The sequence below is a fragment of the Panulirus ornatus genome, chromosome 68 (assembly GCF_036320965.1).
Source record: "Panulirus ornatus isolate Po-2019 chromosome 68, ASM3632096v1, whole genome shotgun sequence".
NCBI classification, from domain to species: Eukaryota; Metazoa; Arthropoda; class Malacostraca; order Decapoda; family Palinuridae; genus Panulirus; species Panulirus ornatus.
This window is the reverse complement of record NC_092291.1, coordinates 14686934-14707034: the sequence shown is the minus strand read 5'-3', so window position 1 is coordinate 14707034 and position 20101 is coordinate 14686934. Positions and strand designations below refer to the sequence as shown.

General features: G+C 47.0%; 2 protein-coding genes across 2 annotated transcripts in view; both read left to right on the top strand.

The window, feature by feature from the left end:
* The window catches only part of LOC139747464 (putative neural-cadherin 2), a 183457-nt gene extending 166597 nt beyond the window's left edge, over positions 1-16860 (top strand). Inside the window, exons 16-31 of the mRNA XM_071659827.1 lie at positions 864-1026; positions 1474-1554; positions 1646-1744; positions 2412-2719; positions 4060-4612; positions 5690-5956; positions 6568-6668; positions 7319-7480; positions 8410-8601; positions 11536-11717; positions 12122-12311; positions 13168-13277; positions 13503-13634; positions 13756-13962; positions 15616-15861; positions 16722-16860. Of these exons, the coding sequence (XP_071515928.1) occupies positions 864-1026; positions 1474-1554; positions 1646-1744; positions 2412-2719; positions 4060-4612; positions 5690-5956; positions 6568-6668; positions 7319-7480; positions 8410-8601; positions 11536-11717; positions 12122-12311; positions 13168-13277; positions 13503-13634; positions 13756-13962; positions 15616-15861; positions 16722-16795 (3067 nt within the window). The 3' untranslated portion in view covers positions 16796-16860. The remainder of the gene's footprint in view (positions 1-863; positions 1027-1473; positions 1555-1645; positions 1745-2411; positions 2720-4059; positions 4613-5689; positions 5957-6567; positions 6669-7318; positions 7481-8409; positions 8602-11535; positions 11718-12121; positions 12312-13167; positions 13278-13502; positions 13635-13755; positions 13963-15615; positions 15862-16721) is intronic.
* An 18-nt stretch (positions 16861-16878) lies between these two features.
* LOC139747463 (uncharacterized) lies at positions 16879-19870 on the top strand. The gene is made up of 4 exons (XM_071659826.1): positions 16879-17017; positions 17512-17637; positions 17838-18010; positions 19181-19870. The coding sequence occupies exons 1-4, from the start codon at positions 17015-17017 to the stop codon at positions 19419-19421; spliced, it is 543 nt and encodes a 180-aa protein (XP_071515927.1). The 5' UTR covers positions 16879-17014; the 3' UTR covers positions 19422-19870.
* Positions 19871-20101: the final 231 nt, after the last annotated feature.

Below are 20101 nucleotides of genomic sequence, written 5' to 3'. Positions count from 1 at the left end.
TCAGGAAGGAGAAACTGGAGTAATAGCTGAAAAAAAAAAGAGGAAGAGAACCAACCTTTCGGCAATAAGACTTCACGTAATGGTAAGGGAGGTGGGTGAAGGTATTCATCCCTCCTGACGACCTAGGTAGGTGACCTGTGTCCACCTCACCTTGCAGGTGAAAGTGCCCCGTCACCTGATGACCTACAGATCACACGAATGCCTTTGAAATAGATATCCTCAGCGTTGAACAGGACGGTGCAATATCTGATACTCGTCATATCACAGATGTGACGTGTGCATGAAAGGGTTTTCAATTGTCTTCTTGTTTTTTTTAGTGTTGTTATTGTCTGAATATGACAGATTTACCTTTTTTTTCTTATAAGTGCTTCAAGTTTTTCTCCTGGGTATCTGAATCTCTCTCTCTCTCTCTCTCTCTCTCTCTCTCTCTCTCTCTCTCTCTCTCTCTCTCTCTCTCTCTCTCTCTCTCTGTAGGCATTATGTCTCCCCTCGGTATTTCTTCTTCGGTTCCTTCACCTTTAGCTTTCGTACTATAATACCTCTCTCTCTCTCTCTCTCTCTCTCTCTCTCTCTCTCTCTCTCTCTCTCTCTCTCTCTCTCTCTCTCTCTCTCTATCTAGTCTGCCTCCTGCAACAGCCTTTCCTTTGCCTTGTCCTTGTGTCTTTATTCTTCTGTATATTCCCTTGTAATCGCTTCCTAAAACCTTCTCATGGTTTCTCCCCCTGAGCAACATCCCCACCTCCCCCTCACGTAGTCTTTCTCTCCCCCACTATGTAGAACCCCACATTTACCCCACACCTCCCCACTCTCCCTCCCTTTCCCCCACCATGCTCTCCTGCCTTGTTCTTCTCTCTCCCCTTCAGATACGAGCTGGCATTTTCGGTCGATGACGTCAGCCAAGGTCAGGCAGGGGTCATGGCCAACGTCACGGTCGAGGTCAAGTCCCTGACCTCGCGTGACGTCACGCGGGCAACACTCCTGACCCTCGCGGCTGACCCCCACCAGGTCATCAGGCAGGAGAGTCGGGTAAGGTCCCTGGTTGGTTACATATATTGGGTGATTGATTCGTTGATTGCTTGACTAAACTGGAGGTATCTAATTGCTTTCTTTTCATCGGTTGGCTAATTTTTTTTTGCAGCCTGATTAGGTGATTGGAGTAACTGATGGGTCTTTGGGTAGCTTAATTAGCGTGAGAGGTTCTTTGAGTAAGCAGTATAGTTTACCATATAAATATAGCTTTTGTACCAAGGTGAAAATTCCTATATAATCCTCGCATTGAAAACTGTTTTCCCATGACCTGGATTTATTGTTATCATCTTGGGAGAGAAAGAATAAGGAGAGTGACACGCTGGGAGGTAGAGTACCAGTGGGTAGTGGAGTGAACACATGCCACGGAGGCAACGTGTGTGACATGCTACACTCAAGGTAGCAAGCAGGGTGACATTTCCTAAGTCTCTTGACATCCTCCCTCAGGGCGGAACGTCCATCCTGCGTCGGCTGGTGGTCGCCTCCCGGGCGTGGGTGGAAGGCAAGACCACGGGCGTGCAGGCGTGGGTGGATGATGACGGTACGGGTACGTGGGCGGCTGAGGGTGGAACGGGCGTGAGGGTGGCAGCAACGTCGGGGAAACCGAAGTGGGTGGAAGAGGACGGGTCAGAAGACGACGCCGCCCACCACCCACGTCTGGGTGTCGGCGCCCGGCGTCCACAACCTCAACCACATCCTTCTGTACCGCAGACGTGAGGTCAGCACCACCCACCCCCTTGTCTACTCCTGGCTCGGCCTTGTTTACAGCAAACACCTCATTACTTGTTTACAATTACTTCTTGTTTACGAGCAGGCATTTTGTCTTGACTGGTAATGACGTAAATATTTTCGACTCGCACCCCTCCCTGTATTGTAGAACCGTCTTGTTTACATTTACATCCGCCGTGTTTACAGTCACATCCGCCGTGTTTACAGCACCATCTCCTCTTCACTGCTGACCCGCAATTGAGTACACCTCCCTTCTCTTTGTTTACCTTTATGGCCTCCCACTTCACTGCTAACTCTTCCTTATCTTTAAGTACCCGCTAGGGGTTTAGTGTCATTCCTTCCACGTTAGGGAACAAATCTTCCTACATATACATCAGCTTTAGGTCATTCTCCACTATTTTTCTTTCAGCCAAGTTGCTCATTCCATTAGCTTTGACCTTTGATTTTCAATAGACCGGGAGAGTTCTATGTACCCGTCGCCAGCAGGACGCGAGGGTGACAATATTGGACATCGAACTCGTACAACGTTTTCTGTTTTCTCTCGCCTCGGAGTGTCGAGAATATTGCTCTTAATTCCTTCGCTACTTATCAGTTTTCATTTAACATCACTTCTGAAAACTGTTTTGAGACTGTTCTCTTCTCGCTTTCTCGAACAGTTGACTCAGATCTTGGGAGTCGCTGTGGAGGACGTGGGCGTAGCCTCCTGCGAAGAAAATGTCCGTCGGGTTACTCAGATTCCTGCGCCCGAGACTTCCAGTTGTGAGGGCGGGTGCTGGGCGCGGGCGGTCCTGGGAAGAGGGTACAGTGTGGTGGACGCCCGCAACACAGCTGTGGTGGGCCCCCGCTTGGAGATCCGTCGGGGCTGTGGCTGCTTAGGCCCCACCAACCCTCCTGAGGACCAGGCCTGTGGCCCCGACACCTGCCTCAACGGTGGCAGGTGTATGCCTACACCCACCGGCACCAGGTGAGTGGGTTATAAGCTCTACAAGTGTAGCGCACAGCTGTTTTAGTGACAGCAGGTGTCTGCTTCAACCCGCATGCGATAGGTAAATGGATGTAGATCTTCCAGTAGGACCCACACCTGTCTTATCGGTGGCAGGTGTGTACCTACAGGTGCCAGGTGAGTGCTTCTACCGGTGTGTCCCACACCTAACTTAGTTATGACAGGCGTGTGCCAACACTCAAGGCCACCATGTGAACTGATGTAACTCTACACGTGACTCATTATATGCCTCAGCTACGCCAGGTGAGTGATTACACCCGAAACACCAGCCGAAGGAGCTGTCACCTTATAAAACAAGTCTGAAGTGCCCCAGGGGTTGCTTGTGTCTTCAAGCACCATGTGATTAGCTCCCACCCACTCCCCTGTCCCTGACTAGTGTCATCAGACCACTCAAGGTATCGCGCAAACAGACCACACCGTCACAATACACAGAGGGGGGGCAGCCTTCAGATATGTGCTCTGGATGAAAACAGGTGTCCTGTGTTGTCTCTTGCAGGGGTTACCGAGTCGCAACATGTCGTCATCACCCTATCTTTCTTTACGTTCCGGAGTTTCTCAGATAGTCCCTCCCCTCGTTGTTTTTGATCCCAAATGTCTGTAATTTTTTTATTTTTTATACCTCTCTCATTTCCTTTTTAGCACTGGATTTTAGTTGTGGTATGATATTGATCCCCTCTGTGGTGACGTGTCTGCTAATACCTGCTTCGTACATAGCTGGTGATCAGGTGCGCTTGTGGATAGGAAATTGAGAGCAGGATTCAGCGAGCATATCGTATTGTTGATATGTCACCCCGTAAAGCTAATTGCCAGCAAAGCCTTGAGAGCCCAGCTGCAAGACGGGAGTAAACGACCCTTTGAACTGAGGTCGCCAGACGAGTTTCAGGTAGATGCTCTGGGGAAACTGCGAATTGGAAAGAGCTTGGAGTCGTCTCTCGCTCGTTGATTCTTGCTCTCGTGAGTGCATAAGTGTGGGTGGCACTGAAAATGTTTACCGACTTATGCAACATTTTCAAGGATATTCTACTCGTATCATTCTCAATACTGTTGCCTCTACAACTGTAATCGTTTATGCGATGTGTATTTGTTTTGTCAACTCGCACGTAAACTTGTGCATCCTATAGGTGCATTTGTTTGTCCCACAGGTGTAATGGTCCACGCAAAACTGTATATATGTAAATGTATTTGCTCGTCTTTGAGGTGTCTTTCTCCCACATATTCATTCGTATCCCATTTAAGATGTGTTTGTTCAGCATATGCATTTGTATTTACCAGGGATGTAAATTTTCATGTTCTTCCCACAGGTGTATTTGTCCTTACGGCACCTGGGGTTCCCGCTGTAAGGTCCTCAGCAGATACTTCGAGGGTGGGGGCGTGGGCGAGGCGGACCCTGGGGGCGGGACCAACCCAGACAGTGGTGGGTGGGTGTGGGTGCCGCCCGTCCCCACCTGTGCTGAGGTCCACCTAAGCCTAGAGATCCTCACCGCCTCTGGGGACGCCACGCTGCTGTACTCTGGTCCCCTGTGGGAGGAGGGGATCTCTGGGGTAGCCAGCGACACCGAGGAGTCCCAAGTGAAAGGGGAGGACGTAGAAGAAGGGGACACAAGAAGAACCAACAGTGTCGACGACGGTTCGATGGGATCCAGCGACGTGGCGGGAGGGGCTCTCCGAGGAGCCAGCCAAGTGACAGAAGGAGCCGCCAGGGGAACCAGTGACGTGTTGTTGTTGGAGCTGCGAGGGGGCCGTCCATCCCTCCTCCTGGACCTGGGAGCTGGCGCCGTCACCCTCTCCCTCAACGCCTCCTACTCCCTGGCCGACGACACCTGGCATAGGATAGACCTCATATGGAAGGACGAGGTTAGTGGCTACCACTGCGTGCGTGTCTCTACTGCTCTCGGGTGTTTCAGTACAAGTGGGCTTTGTGCACGGAAAAGGTTCGTTCTCTTACCCACGGAAACCGGCAATCCAAACAAAAGTAGTCGATTTCCGGTGAAATTACGTTCCTGAGAAGAAAATTATTATGCATTCTAGATTTGTTAACCGAAATCTTGAAATTTGAAATTATTTGAGTTTTTTTTCATATTTCTGAGTGTCTGGATTCCAGAATGTCCCATCTTTGTGTTTCTCACGGGTGTAACCAGTACACATGACCTTTTATGATCTTTTCATGTGTTTGTGGGTCATATTACTGGAAAGACAACAGAAAGTTTTATCTTTCGTAACTTGAGAATATTGATATTGTTTTTCGTTTTTCTGTACTACGCTACAGGACATAAACCAGAGCAGTGTGAGAGCGAAGAGTATGAGTAATGTAGTATGTGCAGAGTTTCTCTCTCTCTCTCTCTCTCTCTCTCTCTCTCTCTCTCTCTCTCTCTCTCTCTCTCTCTCTCTCTCTCTCTCTCTCTCTCTCTGGGATAGTGTTGATGCCCTCACTCTTTCTGGTCTCGAACATGATTACATGGGAAGCGTATAGAGTGTACACAGCTGCTGTACCAGTTTGTGTTATCTGTGGGGACATGAAACAAGTGCTCTGAGGTCTGTAACAAGGAGGCGTGCTTCTTTTTCCTTGTGCTTAGTGATTCTCCATGACAACGAAGTTTTTACGACTTTATACAGTGGGGCTGTGTGGTGGTGGGACTTCCACTTTGTATCCACTGAGGACTCGTAGTGTCGGGATTTGCCCCTGTAACCACTGGCATTCTCAAAAGACTGAACTTACCTATTTATCCACTTAGTAGGAGGTATGACGTAACCTATCCGATCCTTTGATTTGATATTCCCACTCATTAGATGGGATATGTGACTCACCACTTAAAGGAACATTTTTACCCACGTACCCACTCCGTAGGTGTGAGTGGCGTGATTTACGCCAGTCCCACTGAAGGTCTGTATTAATAGAAACTTGACCCATTTCTCTTCCTCCTCCTGCCGCAGCTGGTGGAGATGATAGTGGACCTGTGTTCCGGCACCAGCCTCGATACTCCGCCCACGCCGCCCTCTAACCCCGCGCCCCCAGACGCCCACACTTGCAGGGGCGCTGCCGGACTACCCAGGGCCGCCCGGGTCCTCAACACGGCCCGTCCACTTCAGATAGGCGGTCTGGCACACCCGCCCCCCGCCCACACCCACTACGGCTGGCCCGCCCCACTCCGCCCACGACCCTTGCGAGGATGTCTCAGGAACCTGAGGATCAATGGCCAGGTCAGCTGTAGTAAATTATCTTTATCATCTGCCCTTATCTTTCCTCTGTCCTCATCTTTCATCTACCTTTATTACTTTGTTATAACCACTTTTTTTGATATATTTAAGTTCATAGTTGACTTTGCCCTTCATAACTGGAGAAAGATACACGTCTCAGTATCTGTCCTTTTTTCCCCCTGATCCTTATTTCCTCCTGATAAGATATGACACGACTCCTTATCTTGCCTTTTCCCCTGATAAGAAATGACACGACGCCTTACCTTGCCTGTTCCTCTGATAAGATATGACACGACTCCTTATCTTGCCTGTTCCCCTGATAAGATATGACACGACTCCTTATCTTTCCTGTTCCCCTGATAAGATATGACACGACCTTGCCTGTTCCCCTGATAAGAAATGACACGACTCCTTATCTTGCCTGTTCCCCTGATAAGATATGACACGACTCCACCTTATCTTGCCTGTTCTCCTGATAAGATATGACACGACTCCACCTTATCTTGCCTGTTCCCCTGATAAGATATGACACGACTCCACCTTATCTTGCCTGTTCTCCTGATAAGAAATGACACGACTCCACCTTATCTTGCCTGTTCTCCCGGCTTGCGCAGCTGGCGGACCTGGGCGAGGGACTCCTCAGCCGGCGAAGCTACCCCGGGTGCCCGGCTGCTGACTGCCTCTCCACCGGCCTCCACTGCGGTCTCCACGGCAGGTCAGTCGGGGGTCAGAGGTCAAACTATGTGAGGGGCTTTGGGAGTGAGAAGGGGGGTCTCAGGTGAGAGCCAGAATTCAGGAGGTTATTTATGGAGGTCGAGTCTGGGGAGGTCATGTTGAGGTCAAGGCTCATGTGTTTTGTCGTAATCTCAGAAGTCGGGGGTCACGTGAGGGGGTCGAGGTCAAGGTAAGAAGGGAATGGGAGGTAAGGATATGGGGAGTGAATGCGACCTCTGATACTCATGGTATACTCATATCCCGGCAATATATCACATACACCAGCATATTTCATCGTCTTACCATTGTGCATGTTATGTGAACCTTATGAATACGAGAATCTGATACCCCAATTAGAACCATTCGTAAACAACGGATCTCTCCCTTAATTACAACGTGATAACTTGTAATAACTCGCAGCATGCTTGGTTATAACTTACAACACCTGCAGTAACAGCATGATAACTTGTAGTAACTCACAGCATTCTTGGTTATAACTTAGTTACAACACCTGCAGTATAAAGTTGTTCATTCTCGTACACTCAAGTATGAAAATCTTAAGTTGTAGAGTTCGTTAACACCCTCAGATTCTGTTCTCATTACGCAAGACGGTAGAGAGCGGCTCTGATGACGTTCCTTGACCTTCGGCAGATGCCATGGGTCGCCAGGGTCACTGAGGTGTGAGTGCCAGCCCGGGTGGGCGGGACCAGGCTGTACCACGCCCACCACGCCCACGTCATTCCTCGTCAACAGTTACATCAAGCTGGCTCTGTCCTTCACCCCGCTCGGATACACCACCACCATCACTCTGAGGTACGATGATCATTGCACATCACCAACGTTGTCCTTAGGTATGATAGTTATCGTACACTACCAACATTCACCACGAGGCACGATAATTATCCATTACTACTAGGCACAACCTGAGGTACGATAATTTATTCATATCATCATCGTTAACCTCAGGTATGATAGTTGTCGTACACTACCAACATTCACCACGAGGCACGATAATTATCCATTACTACTAGGCACAACCTGAGGTACGATAATTTATTCATATCATCATCGTTAACCTTAGGTATGATAGTTGTCGTACACTACCAACATTCACCACGAGGCACGATAATTGTCCTTTACTGCTAAGCGCAACCTGAGGTACGATGATCAGTTCGCATCACCAACGTTCACCCGATGGTTATCGTATGCTGCTACCCTTCACCCGCCGTGTACGATGATCATCTGTTATCACCGGGCTCACCCTGAGCTGCCATTATTAAATCATGAGCATCGTCCAGGAGTATGATAATTATCGTACGTGATTATTAGCATTACCCACTCTCATGATGATTGTTACATCATCAACCTTACCGTGGGCTAGCAGCATTCACAAGTACCATAATTACGCCATGTATCATTACCAGTACTCATAGGTTAAGATAATTATCAAACATCATCACCACTCTTCCACGCATGTACTGTAATTACCTAACACTATCATTATGCTTGGACTAATCATTGTAAGTGTTCATTAGCCTCTGTGCACGACAGTGGTCTCCCTCAACTCTCAGACGTAAAACTTTTCACTTATTTTCACCCTCATCTGTACTCCCCTCAGTCACCCTCCCAAGGTATTGGTTCTCCCCCGGTAACCTCCCCAGCTCTCTATATTCTCCCTGTAGTAGGTTCCTCACCTCCCATCTTCTCGTACTCCCGCCAGTAACCTCCCATCCTCTCCCCAGGCTCCGCACGAGGACGCCACGAGGCCAGCTGGTGGTACTGTCCTCCCGGGGCGGCCGAGACCACCTGGCGCTACAGCTGGTCAATGGGCGACTCTGTGTCCTGCTGCAGTTCCAGCCTGACCCCGCCAGGTCACTGTGCCTGACCCGAGCCCAGGTCACGGACGGCCAGTGGCACACGGTAGTGGCAGCCAGGTGAGAGAGAGGCGTGTAGTGAGAGGTGATCAGGTGAGAGGTATAGTATACCCCAGTGTGTAGTATGTATTGACTCTCTCTCTCTCTCTCTCTCTCTCTCTCTCTCTCTCTCTCTCTCTCTCTCTCTCTCTCTCTCTCTCAATAATGTTGCAGCCTCAGCTTCCCTCGTGCTAAGATCAAGTGGCAAAACGCGGTAATATTCTTTTTTTTTTTTTTTTTTACCATCCACCCGTTGAGGGGTAGAATATCGAAGTGGCCTTTAACTTTGCCTAGTTTAATTATCAGGGATAAAACTCCTTAAGACCGAGGGGAAAAAAACTATGCCTTGATTACAGCGGCCGTGAGCGAGAGAGGTTATTAATCATTCGCTGTAGTGTTCCCAGTACAAGCCCTCCTGTACCGTGGGTACAGAGGTCGTGGATGGTGTGTATGTGTGTGTGTGTGTGTGTGTGTGTGTGTGTGTGTGTGTGTGTGTGTGTAGTAACTAAAGATAAATTTTGCTTCTGTTCATCACGATACATGATGAACTTGTCTGTGGTTTCATTTGTGAAAGTATTCGTATCTGCCTTTGTTTTATTTCTCTCGTAAACATATTTATCCATTCCTCTACACCCAAAATGATGAGTAATCGGTATAATTCGATGGTCATTCCTTGAAGGAAATGTAGGTGATGAAATATTCCATTAGTAGGATGAAAACGCCAGTGCAGATACTGAAATGGCAGGAAGTGACGTAATCAAAGCTTAGAGAGAACGTAGCCCCAAGACATGTCGGAATTACAATTATTTCTCTCAATAAAACGGGGCAAACGGGAGCATAACATAATGTGCCGTTAACGAGACAAAACGCTGATCTCAACAGTGTTGAAGGTCAACACAAATTGGTCCTTTATGTAACGCCAGTACACAGAGGAGGAGGAGGATGTAAATCTGTTATCAAAGCACCGTAACGAGCTAGTTAGCCTGACACGTAGTTGAAGTATATGAGTGAGTGATTAATAAGGAAACAGCAATGAATGATTAATAAGGAAGCAGTGAAGCACTCGGGGAAATGAATCAAGCGCAGCAGATACGTAAGCGAAAGCCAACACGTGACCGGTAAAAAAAAACAAAAGAACACGACTCGTTTCTTGTTTCACGACAAATGTATTTACGAAACGTTATGGTTTTGTGCGAGGGGGGGATGGGAGAAAGTGCAACATGTTTGTCTTTTATTTCATGACACAAACGTTTATGAAGCTCTACTGCAAGTGGGTGGATGCTCTCTCTCTCTCTCAGTCGCCTTCTGTGAGGCATCTGTCATAAGGCATGTGTTATCTTCATTCAAGCAAGACTCGGAGTGAGAAGTTTCTTGAAGATTTTGTACTCCTTTTCGTCCACTTGGCGGGACTGGAGGGGCAAGAAGTTCAATGATGATTTGTTCGTCTTGGTGGATTGAGTGTAGGTCTACTGATATCATACACATCATTCGCTTATTGTGCACAAACCTCTGTCGTGGACGTATGGTACAATTAGCTCATAGCATACTCAGTGTAGCAGACACCTACGCTTTACGAATGTACCAATAGACGAAGTGATATCTTCTGCTCCATCACCTCACACTGGAGCAGGGAAAAGCAGTGCATTGTCCTCTGCTCAAAGCGCAAGCCACTGCTGTGCTTCCTTCACCTGCTTACATAGTGCGGGATGGTAGAGAGTAATAAAGATACCCCAATATAAAACTCGTACGGCCACGACTTAGAAGGGCTATCGACACAGCTGAAGGGTTTGCTCTGTAAGTCGAGCTGCCAACATAGGGCGGGAGGTGTGTGTGCTCTGTCACAATCAGGGAGTTACATGGCTGATGTTTAACAATACCCCTAAACAGCGTCAGCAGTTCCCGTGTGTCCGCTGTATCTGCTCACAGCTGAGCGGATGGCAGGAAGCTTCCGTCCACCGGAGGGTAGCAGCTACCCTCCGGTGGACGGAATTGGCCAAAAAGAGAAAAAAAAGAACGATCAGTGGGGACGTGATCGAGTGTATTTGACCGAGTGTCAAGTGCGTCATCACACCAGACACGCTCTGTGGTACGTATAACAATGGTATTGCCAGTTCTATCATGTGTTTAGCTTTATGTTGCTGAACGGTCTGGGAAGAAGTAACTTTAAAGGTTTGATTAAACTTTGGAGGGAAATATATGGGTGTTTTACCACTCAGGATTTGTAAATAAGAGGCGACGTCTTTTATTTCTTATCTTTTCCATGAATCTTCCCTTTCATTGTCGAACTGCTGTTCACACTAGGTTGCTGTAAGTCCATCACGTCAAAGCGATTTAAGAACGGTTCTTGGATTTGATAATCCTCACGTTTGCCGACAAACACGATCGCCCATTTTCATGTTTTATGATAGATCAGAGTAACCCTCCGGTCACTTGGTGTTCGTCATCCCTTATAAGTTACCTACCATACACCAGGGTCCAGGGACAAGAAAAGGACATGCAGCCCCATCACATCGCCTTGTTGCTCACTTTACATCTCGCGCCATTGGGTCAAATAGCCTTTTGAATGATGGCTCGAATACGCTCCTCAAGATTTCTAGAGGACAAGCGATACTTGAGTAGTTGGTAGGCAGAATTCAGCCCTCGAATATTGTATATTGTGCAACATGATAAAAAAGTAAAGCCATTCGGAAAAATTAATATGCAATATGGGTTGTTTTGATTTGCCCGTACCGTTTTCTGTTAAAGTCAATTCTGTACGAATTTTCACACCGGATGTTTCATGATTAACAGCTTTCATTGTTACTATACCTTTTCTTTTTTTCGTTATCATCATTATTTTTATTTTTCTATACGCCATCTTCAGAGGCACGACTTTGGGAGGCGTAGGACCTGATATGACCGAGATTGACATGTAACATCACTGCCGTTCACAGCACCTTCTTCGTCTTCCTGCAGGCATGGGTCGGCGACCTTCCTGTCGGTAGACGACGGCGACGGAGGCGACCTGTACAACGCCTCCGTGTCGCTGGAAGGGCGGCAACTGCTAGAGGTGGATGGCGAGGAGGGCGTCAGTGTGGGAGGCTCGCCACAGATCGCCTCTGCCAACGTTATCCAGATCCACAGCGACTACCATGATGGTAGGTAGCGAACATGGTGGTTATTGGCGACTGCCATGATGGTATGGGTAATGATGTGATGGGTAGTTATTGTGGCGATTACCATGGTGGGTGGCGATCGTGGTGATGACTACCTGCGGCTGAGTTAATATGTCTAGCAATCAAGCAGTGTCGCTCTTTGTTCAGTATGAGTACACTCACATGTTAATGTACACGTGTAAATAGATACTATTAGTAGAGACACATGTTATTCCATATGTCAATAGACACGCCAGAATAGTCAAGTTCGTGTTTACGTAAGAGGAATCAGTCACGAACTAATGACAAGTAATAGTCACTTACGAACGGACAGGTAAGAGCATGGAACACTTGAGCAAACATGTACGTAGAATCACACTCGGGTCTTCATCGTGATCCTCCTTCAGGTTGCATGGACGACCTCCGCATCTCCGGGCGAGGTGTGCCGTTGCTGCCCGCCGTCAACAGCACGGCGTGGGCTGAGGCTGGCGTGTTCAAGGGCGTGGAGCGTGGGTGCGCCGCTCCCCCAGCCTGTACCAACGTGACCTGCAGGGCGCCCTTCACCTGCGTCGACACCTGGAGGTCCTACGATTGTGGGTGAGTGACCTGGATCGAGTTCCTCCTCCAGAAGGGTCTTTTCTATCCTGTGATAGGATAATGCATGTCTTCATTTATCGGAAATCGACCTCGCCTTCACCCTTTTAAAGACCTGACACCTGGTCCCTTAACCCAACCGGGAGACCCTCTCCAGCTTGTAGGGTAAAGGAACCTTAAACCCTCTTAAGGACGGAACGTTGTCCTCGCCTCCACCAGCTTCGTAACTGAATCATGTATGTCTGTTGTGGCCTATGGCAGGAGAGACGGTTCTTCACCAGCAAAGGAAGGCTCCAGCATCATCCTTATCGTCAGCTCACCTGGGAAGGTTTCTACCTTCAAGTAAGGAAGGATCCTTCACTTAAAGGAGGCGGATTCTTGCCTTTACTTCTGTCATGTTTCCCAGGCATCGAGCCATCGTTTTTCATAAATTCCCTCGTCACCTACCCACAAATGAGATTCTCCTCTCACTCTCCATATATATCAACCCAGCATGTCCACTTGCAATAGAGAAACTTCACTGAAGATATTATGACGTTTTTTTTACATACGTACGTCGCTGGATAAACCGTCGACCGTAGAATATAAAATAATGACGAAGTTACTCTGGTGGAAAGTACACACCGATTCCACCGATCATCCACAGAGAAGCAATTAAACACAGCACAGGACCTTGATTACAAATACGTTACAATAGCAGTTCACACAAAATGTATCGGTACGGCTTGATTGCAGTATCAGTTCCCTGTTAATAAACATATTAACGTATAGTGAGTGTTAGTCTGCATATTAATTTCCGGACACACACATATGTGTGTGTGAGTGTAATTTTTTCATATAGGTTGATCCCCACCGGCAGGTGCGGGGAGGGACGCGTCCTCAGTACTGCCAGAACGACGTGCGAGGACGAGGACGAGTGCATCTGGCAACCCTGTCTCAACGGAGGCTCCTGCTTCAATAAACATTCTGGTAACTCTTACGTTATTTCTCAGATGTCTGTCGGTCTATATGCCAGTCATCTTTCTTGTTTACTTATCATTTGTCTGTTTACAATATCTTTCGGTTGCTTGTCTGTTCAGTATTTATTTTTCTGTCGAATTTCAGGCAGCTTATCAATTATTTTGACTTCTCTCATCTACGAGTTAATTAACAGTTAACTAGAATAATGATATTGGGTTGTGCTACGTCTGGCAGCGGGGTACGCGTGTGCGTGTCCAGTGGGGTTCAGCGGACAGCACTGCCAGCTGCCGGACGCACGGGAGACTTCGTTAAAACTGTCGTTGGGCGCTCTGGTGGCCATCCTCGTCTGGTGCGCCTTCCTCCTGCGTGAGTGTCGAGCTTCGCCTCCTCTGAATTTCCAGTACGGCTACCCACTGTAATGATGACATAATAAGCTCCGCCATTCTTGTGTTTCCGGCAGTTTTAATCCAGTGTTCCCTTTTTGCAGTCCTGATCTGTGCCTTCCTCCTGCACCAACACCACAAGAGATCGGCGCTTCGTAGAGGCATGACAGCCGAGGTGAAGGACAACTCGGTCAAGGAGCAGTCGTCGTCTCCCTCTAGTCACACCCCCAACCTCCTGGAACTCCAGCTCCTGCAGCCGCCCAGAGCCAACGGCCAGCCAGCCTGGACCACCGTCAACCCTAATATCGCAGGTGAGTGATCCCCTAGACCCGTGCGTGTTGAACATAGAGCCCTGGACCCGTGCGTGTAGAGCGTAGAGCCCAGAACCCTTGGGTGTAGAGCATAGAGCCCTGAATCCAAACGGGTGGATCATAGAAACGGTAGAAAGAAATATTTTTGTACAGATTAAAAGAAACTGCAGGAAAAAAAAGATACCACGAAAAAATATATAACATAACATGTGAATATAGATGATATATATATATATATATATATATATATATATATATATATATATATATATATATATATATATATATATATATTTGTTTTCTAGATCATACGGTACTAGATGAAGACAGAGGAGCCATTTATAGATTCATACACCGAACCAAACCTGCTCATGACGTCATTTGGTCAATCGCAAAAAATATGCTTGTCCACCCTAGCCAAAGCAATGCAGTCGACTGCTGGTAGTTATCGTGATACAAAACATATATGGCTTTCAGAAATGTTGTCTCTTCACATTGACAGTGCACTGATTCCTCATATTTCCTGCATGACAAATACAGTTGACTGTTCCGTATCACTGAAGGAAGGCCTTGAAGCAGATGTGTAACATGCAGGATGGAACTCGGAGGAAAGAAGGGATAGCAAAAGTTCTTCCCCCCGAATGGACGCGCAAGGAATTATTTTCGATTTCGAATCAGATTGTAAGAAAAGATAAGAAGTATCTTTTAGGTGTGTTAACACCCTGCTGAATTTATAAAACATCCCCGAATAAGTTTCGTTCCAAACATCTGGAAGTTAAAACACGAGTGAAAGATTTTACAGTTAGTCAAAGATGACCCTTCGTTTCCAGGGTAAAGGATAAGCAGTTTCTGAAGCTGAATTAAAGGGCCACGGAAGAATCCTTTTTTTCCCTCCGCTTGTCTCCTCTTAATTGGTTCCGAGGCAAAGGTCCAAAACTCTCATTTTTCGCTGACACGGTCTGCCTGTATGACGTGGAGAAAGACACTAACGAGGTTGAAACTGGGTTCATGATACCATTTCTAAGCCAGCGAGCTCATTTGAAGGCTTCTTGATATGTGATTCTCTCTCTCTCTCTCTCTCTCTCTCTCTCTCTCTCTCTCTCTCTCTCTCTCTCTCTCTCTCTCTCTCTCTCAATAATGTATGCTATTTTATAATGTACAACTTAAAACATCACCATCCTCGTAGAATATAGTGCTTACCTCACCCTCCCGCCCAATCTAAAACATTGTAAGAATTTCTGGTTTACTTTGGAAGGTGTAAGATGATCTTCGACAGGTTCCGGATGTATCTGGGTAAGAGGGTCTCAAACTTCGCTTTCCCTGCAACTGATTGTAACGCAGCTGTGGAGCTGCTGAAGCTTCATAAAAGGTGTCCCTGGTTGTGTGTGTGTGTGTATGCATGCATAATGTATACGTTGATTTTTTATGCAACTGCTTATTGAGAATTCAGACATATAAAGATAAAGCATTCGATTACATTCACACTGGTATTGCAGCTCATTTATGAAGGCTCAAAATAAAAATGGAAAGAAAAACATTTCCACCGTTCAATCCAGTGTTGACCAGCGACAGCAGCATCAGTGTTGATCTTAAGTTTCGGCCGAGCCTCCACCTCCAACCTGAGCGGACATAACTGTCGTCCTTGTTTCCCAGACGTGGACGTCCTACAAGTGGACGCGGCCTCCGTCACCAGCAGTGTGGAGGACCAGAAGCGATGTAGCACGTCGGCTCCTGACGCAGGACCGCCCCGCGCGGGAGGAGGTCGGAGCGGAGAGTCTCCGGTGAGGAAGAAGAGCGGCGCTAGTCTGGGAGGTGCCGCAGGGGTCCCCGCCGCTGGCGACGACCTCAGAAACTACGCTTACGAAGGTGAAGGCTCCTCTCCCGGATCACTTTCCTCCTGTAAGTCCAGGGGAAGAACATGACAGAAGAGTATGGTAAATGTTTCAGTTTCCCCTTTTATTGTATTCTCTTCTTAGGGGATCCTTGAGAAACGTGAGGAATCGTGTGGGATGATTTCACTCTCATTCTTCAGTAACAGGCTTCTTTTGTGCCTTTTTGAAAAGTACAATTGAAACTAGGAGTATTTGAAATGCTGTTTTGTCTTTGTTGTACCTCATTTTGTAATTCATTATTTTATAAGAATTTGAAGTGCAGATATTCATGAGAATGACTTTCATCAGTCCCTCTACACCTGGAGGACTCTTTCTCCTTGTATTAGGTATATGAATCAAAAATGGTCTCATGGCCTCAGTAAACCATCAGGTTCTTCATCAGGTATTCTCCTTGTATTATAATCTCCATTTATATTTTATTATTTATGACTACAATAATACAGGGGTAATCACAACAAATGAGTTAATACACGACAGAGTTCGGTGAAGTGATTGCGAAGTTAAGTAAGCTCAGAGTGGTGTCGTCCCACGCTGAAAAATAGAATGATTGTATTTAGATTAAGTTTAGAAAAGCTCTTTGCCCATTTGCAGACATGTATCGGATGGACGAAATGGTGCACATCAACCATGGGGTATCTGCATTACCATATAACAAGATAAGAATATTACACATCCCTATTACACATCCCGCATAAGCACGACCTTCACTCTCTTACTTGTAATCTTGACATCAGTAAAACTCTGTCTTGACCCTATACATCAGAATAGATTAAAACTTGTTTTCCAGTGCCATAGATACACAAACATCGCCTCTTATCAACGTGCCTGTTATGGCTTATATCGTCATTTTACCGACTTTCGCCCCAGGTCTGGAGAGCTGCAGCGGGAGCGCCAAGTTCTTGGGCGGGTTCCGCGAAGTGGCCCACATGCTGGAGTCCTGACACTCGCCCAACCTTAGCCAATCAGCTGCGGCAGAAACGAAAACAAACGCAGCTCAGCCAATCACGACCGTTATTCAAGCTTCCCAAGACGACTTAACCGCGCCCACCGACTACCCAGAACCTCTGCCTCCGCCAATCAGTGACGGATTAACTGGAATCGGAGACACTGTTGCCAAGCCCAAAACTACTTCAGACCCCATCCGTGCCTTTTTAGCCTAAATGGTACATAGCTTTCCTTTGCCATTGTCTTTACTTTTGGTTAATGATAAAAGATTTAGAATGTTTAGTTAATTTGTCTCGAAGGTAATAGGATGAAAAATAACTGTTGGTCTTCAGATATAAATGAACTACTTGTTGTAAACCTAAGAATTTAAGTTAGAAGTATCAGAAATATCACTTGTGTTGCATTTATTTGCAGTTTATACGTTTACCATGCGCTCACTCAGACCATCTTGGTATTGCCCCTTGGCGCCATACACTTCTAGTATCACCATCCCTGACACCGTACCCCACAGCCCTCACCATCCCAGGTGGCATACACGATGTCCCTCATCATCACAACACCATGCATCGTAGTCCCTCACTACCCCGACACCATACACCATGGCCCTCACCATCCCACTACCATACACCGTAGCCTTTACTAAGGCCCTCATGTCCCCGACACCATACACCCTGACCCTGGCCTTAACCATGTGTTGCACGCCCCTTTGCAGGTCAAGGCCCACGGGGAACACGTGCTTGAGGAGCGACGTCTGAACGAGTCCAGCCTGGAGGGTCTGACGCAGGAGCTGGCCCTCACCAAACAGGCCTTCAGGGACCTCATCAGGCGGGAGAAGCAGGTTAGTGAGGGGAGGTGCTTTCGGCAGTTTGCTCTGGTCATTCGTGCTTTACGCCTACATATACCATTCAAACACCATGACACACACACACACACACACACACACACACACACACACACACACACACACACACACACACACACACACACACACACCCAGCTACGTTCCCTTACGCCCACTTATACTCCAATGACTTTCAGATGACGGAGTTCCGCCGCACGGTGATGGAACTGCTGGGCACTGACGGGGAGGCGGGCGTTGAGGGCGACTACGAGGCCATCTGTCGCCTGGAGCGGGTGGTGGGCGCCCACAGAGAGCTGACCGACCTCTCCAGACGCCTGGACGAAATCACAGCGCCTTCCAGACCAAACAGGTGAGTGAGTAGTGGCGCCTTCCAGACCCTTCAGGTGGTTGGGTAGTGGCACCTTCTAGACCCAACAGGTGGGTAAGCAGTGGCGCTTTCCTGACCCAACATGAGATTGGGTGGTGGCACCCCTCAGACTTAACAGGTGGTTGGGTAGTGGCACCTTTCAGATCCAACAGGTGGATAGTGGGCTGACGTTAAGCTGACTTGCTGCTGACACTGGACATAAAGACTGACACTGATGGGTTGTGAGGAAAGACATGGAAGTATACAAAGTCTTCCTGCTAAGCTAGAACGAGACCGAGATGCCAGTCACATCCAACTGTATTTATTTCTTACTTCGTCAGTAGTTTTTGAGAACTCCTGAATATTGATATCACATCAGTCACTTTACCTTTTGACGCGTCAGTATTAATGTTTATACAATGATAAGTACCCATGAATATTTAGCCTGGATTATTCTGTGTTCGCTCCCAGGTGTGCTTGTAACCTACATAATTTTTTTTGTGTTTGTGTGTGTATGTGTGTTTGTGTGTGGAATATGATGATTTTCTTTTTCAATGGAAAATGATTTCCACGTTTTTTGTGTATGTCCACGATTTCTTTTTTTTTTCATATGCACGATTTTTTTTTCGGATTTCCACGAATTTTTGGATGATTTTCACGATATTTCTTGGATCACGATTTTTTTTTTTTTTATATCCACGATCTTTTTTATGGTTTATACGATTTTTTTTTTTTTTTTTGATGATTTCCACGATTTTCGTCGCCGTGATTTTTTTTTTTTTTTTTGTTCGTGGAATTTGATGATTTTTAATGGGAAATGATTTCCACATATTTTTTGGATGTCCACGATTTCTTCTTTTTTTTTTTTTATATATCCACGATTTTTTGGATGATTTTCACGATTTTTTTTGGATCACGATTTTTTTTTTTTTATATCCACGATTTTTTTATGGTTTATACGATTTTTTTTGGATGATTTCCACGATTTTCGTCGCCGTGATTTTTTTTTTTTTCTTCTCACTCGGCCACCTGTCTCCCCTGCCACTATTTTTTCCCAACTTCACCTGGCCACTTCCTCAGACTCATCTCGACACTTCCCTCCTCCCGGCCACTAGCCTCCCTAACTTCACGTCCCTCCCTTACCTCTAACGTCCCTAGCCTCACCTGCTACAGGATGCCCGGCGACTCCAGTTTCCTGCATATGTCGGATGAACTGAGGGCGCTGGCTGACGACGCCCACAACCACCGCCCAAACACTCGCAGCATCCGCCGCCCACCTTCCGCCCACGCCCGCACGCCCAGCCCCACCAAGCGGCCCTCCACTGACGAGGACGAGGTTAGGTTGCGAGAGCTGATGATGAATATAACAGCTCGTGAAAGGAAAAAGAAGTGCATAGCTAAAGACAATAGATAAGCTATATGATAAAATGCCAGTTTGAAGAGACATAAGATTGATCGGCGGAGTGAACGACGAAGGAAGGAGAACCACAGGTTAGCAAAATGCATTTTCAGTGGCAGGAAATACATCCACTGATGGAGAGAGAGGTGAAGAAAAATGGTGTTTTCTAAAGAACTGGTGAACAGTGAGGGGGAAAGAAAATGGACGACACAGCTCAATTCCGCTGTCATTCCCTGGATGTCGCCTCAGTCGCCGTAGACGTAGTTTTTCTACACCTTGGCTTTGGGTCAGTTGCTCGTACAAAATTTCACCAAGTGAACTACAGTCGGTTACTTTGCTGTCGCGTCCATAATCAGGTCGACCCCCCTACACCTCATTTTCTTAAGTCTTTTTTTTTTTTTTGGCGTGTGATAATGTTTAGGCTTACGGTACTCGACGACTCGTGTTGTTAGATATATTGTGAATAAAAGAGTTGTATAAGAAAATTGTTTTCTTGATTGTCCCGAAAATAAAGACCATCCTGTCAGATGTGATGGTTTCTGAGAATTGGTCGTGGACGTATACATCCACTTGATTGGTTAGGCTTCAAGCCTAGCAAATTTGCCAGGGTCGTTAAGGCCGTCCTCAGACCCCCCATACGTTCTCTCTCTCTCTCTCTCTCTCTCTCTCTCTCTCTCTCTCTCTCTCTCTCCCCT

What these genes read in the sequence shown, in the direction of transcription:
- LOC139747463 (XM_071659826.1), top strand. An exon ending in TCATCAGGCGGGAGAAGCAG is followed by an intron (nt 17,638 to 17,837) that starts GTTAGTGAGGGG and finishes AATGACTTTCAG; the next exon opens with ATGACGGAGTTCCGCCGCAC. An exon ending in GCGCCTTCCAGACCAAACAG is followed by an intron (nt 18,011 to 19,180) that starts GTGAGTGAGTAG and finishes CACCTGCTACAG; the next exon opens with GATGCCCGGCGACTCCAGTT.